The sequence below is a fragment of the Myotis brandtii genome, unplaced genomic scaffold, assembly GCF_000412655.1.
Source record: "Myotis brandtii unplaced genomic scaffold, ASM41265v1 scaffold314, whole genome shotgun sequence".
Classification (NCBI taxonomy): domain Eukaryota; kingdom Metazoa; phylum Chordata; class Mammalia; order Chiroptera; family Vespertilionidae; genus Myotis; species Myotis brandtii.
In genome coordinates this window covers 1,208,950-1,211,169 of record NW_005362033.1, presented here as the reverse complement: position 1 = coordinate 1,211,169, position 2,220 = coordinate 1,208,950, and the positions used below count along the sequence as shown (strand labels likewise).

At 58.3% G+C, this 2,220-nt stretch overlaps 1 protein-coding gene across 9 annotated transcripts in view; it reads left to right on the top strand.

Annotated features, from left to right (window-relative positions):
• Positions 1–2,220, top strand: part of TOM1L2 (target of myb1 like 2 membrane trafficking protein) — a 65,079-nt gene that overhangs the window by 49,461 nt on the left and 13,398 nt on the right. For all 9 annotated transcript variants that reach the window (XR_001362868.1, XM_014542842.1, XM_014542837.1 and 6 more), the window contains 2 exons: positions 866–983; positions 1,779–1,854. Coding sequence is in view for 8 of the 9 variants with exons in the window: in XM_014542842.1 (XP_014398328.1) it covers positions 866–983; positions 1,779–1,854 (194 nt within the window). In the remaining variant the exon portion in view is untranslated. The remainder of the gene's footprint in view (positions 1–865; positions 984–1,778; positions 1,855–2,220) is intronic.

Genomic DNA, 2,220 nt, shown 5'->3' with positions numbered 1-2,220 from the left:
CTCCCCCATCCCCCCTCTCCCAGTGCACAAATCTCGTGCACCAGGCCTCTAGTTTCTTAATATTTATCTTTATAACTTCATCTTATTTCAATTGAATTGAGCTTTTATTTCTGGCTTCTCAGTATCTCATATTTGTAGCCCCTGTTTCTCTTTCAGAACAGGTTTCTCTCCTTCAGTCCATTCAGCATATGGCCACTGGATTTTCCCAAAATTCAAATTGAATTATGCTGCCTCCCTTCTTTAAAAAGGGCTCATGCTTTCCATCCACTCCTTTCCTGGCATTCGAGGCTTTTCCCAGCCGTCCCCACCTGCCTTGCCAGCCTTGTCCTCCATTAGCTCCCAGGGCATTGCTCACTGCATGTGCCCTGACTGCCAGCCTGCGCCTGCCTATGTCTCCCTCCCCACACAGAGTCCACTGTCCCAAGTACTACTTCTATCTGTCTGTCTCTCACCTGCTCTGTGACTCCTTGAGACCAAGGTCCACATCAGATTCAGTTTGGTTCACTCAGGACCTACTTCTGAGCATGGTGGGTACCTGCAAAATATTTGTCAAATAACTAAACGTCCAGGTCCTTAGACATTGGGATTGAGGTGACGAAGAGCCCCCAACACGGGCATCGTGGGAAACCTGTAAGGTCCCTGGCCCCGGGCGCCCCCTTCCCACTGCCAGTGCTCTCCCTGCCATTCAGAATGACTTCTCCATCTGGACCCCACCTGTGGCCCCTCCTGCACAGGGTGACCTGGGTGTGCCCCCTGCCCTCCCCCCAGAACTTTCACCTGCTCAACTGGCGTCTTAACTTTGGGACCCCCGTGAAGTCAATGACCCATTTTGTTCTCATCTCCCTCATTTCTCCTGTTGCCGCAGACCTGGGGGCAGAGAGCGTCAGCGGCACCCTGAGTGCGCTCCAGCAGTGCGCCCCTCCGGACAGCGCTGGCACGTGCGCCCAGACCACAGGGAGCTCCTCAGCCGAGCAGCGCAAGGCGTATGTGGGGATCATTCCAGTGGCTCCTGGAAGCTATTTGGGGAGATTGATCCAGGCCTGGTCACGGGCCAACACAAAGAGGCCTTTTATTTACCGTCCAGGACGGCCAGGAGCTTTGAAATATGGCTGAGAGGACTTGGCAGTAGACACAGATGTTGATGAGTGAGCACCAGCCCTGCTGGCCTGGGCGGCTGTAGTTGGAGGCCCCATCAGTCCAAGAGCGCCCTGCTGCTCTCTGCTTCTGGTGCGGCTGCTGCCGGGCTGTAGGGGAGGCAGCCAGGAGGGCAGCCGCAGGGCGCCTGCTGGGCAGTGAGGCTTCCCACCCACGAGTGTGCGTGGGGCTTCCCTGGTAGCAGCTCTGGCCAGCAGGAGCCAGAGGGAATTGGAGTTTATTCCAAAATAGACAATCCCCTGTGTCACAGGGAGGCCCAGGGACAGCCAGCCCAGGCCCCGCTTGTGGGTGCACTGAGCTGCTGCCGGGACCTCCCTCCACAGCCTCGGCACTTCCCTGTCCTCGCGCCTTAGAGGGTTAGAGGTGCCCCGTGCTGTTACTCCAGAGGGTGACGGAGCAGTGCGAGCCCAGGGGAGGGCGGCCGAGCTAGTGCTGGGAGGCAGCACCTCCCAGCCTCGGGCAGGCAGACAACAGCTGAGCCCTAGCCTCTGCCCATGCCAGGGCTGCAGAAACGTTCTTCTAAGTGCATGTGAGGAAGGTGCCATGGGTAGGAAGGGACTGCAGGCCACCCCCACCCCCGTGACCCTGGGGCACTGACTCTGCTTGTGCTGCTTCATCTCCAGGGTAACCTGTGAGGACCCCCAGGCTGCCGGAGGACTCACTTCTGCCCTAGACAGTCGGAAACAGATCTCCGAAGTGGTAGGTCTGGCCCTGCTTTTCTGCCTGGAGGCCATGCAGGGGAGCTGGGCAGTTTGGTAAAGCTGGCGAGGTGATGAAGCAGACGCAGGCTTGGTGGAGGGCGGGAAGGACCGGAGATAAGGCAGAAGTGGAGGACGGTGCTCGTCCGACTCCAGTGCACCCTGGTTTCTGTAAGTCTCAGATCATCGCAGGGGAAAGGAGTTGTGTCTTCATGTTTCTCGTGAGATTGTTCCCTCTGCCTAAGCGGTGTGTGGATGAATGTTTGTTTGCAGGGGCAGGGGAGGGCTGGGCCTCCTTCTGAGGTCCCCCAGCTGGGCTAGGAAAGGGCGTGCCCATTGCTCCTCTACCGTCCCCCCCCCCCCCCCC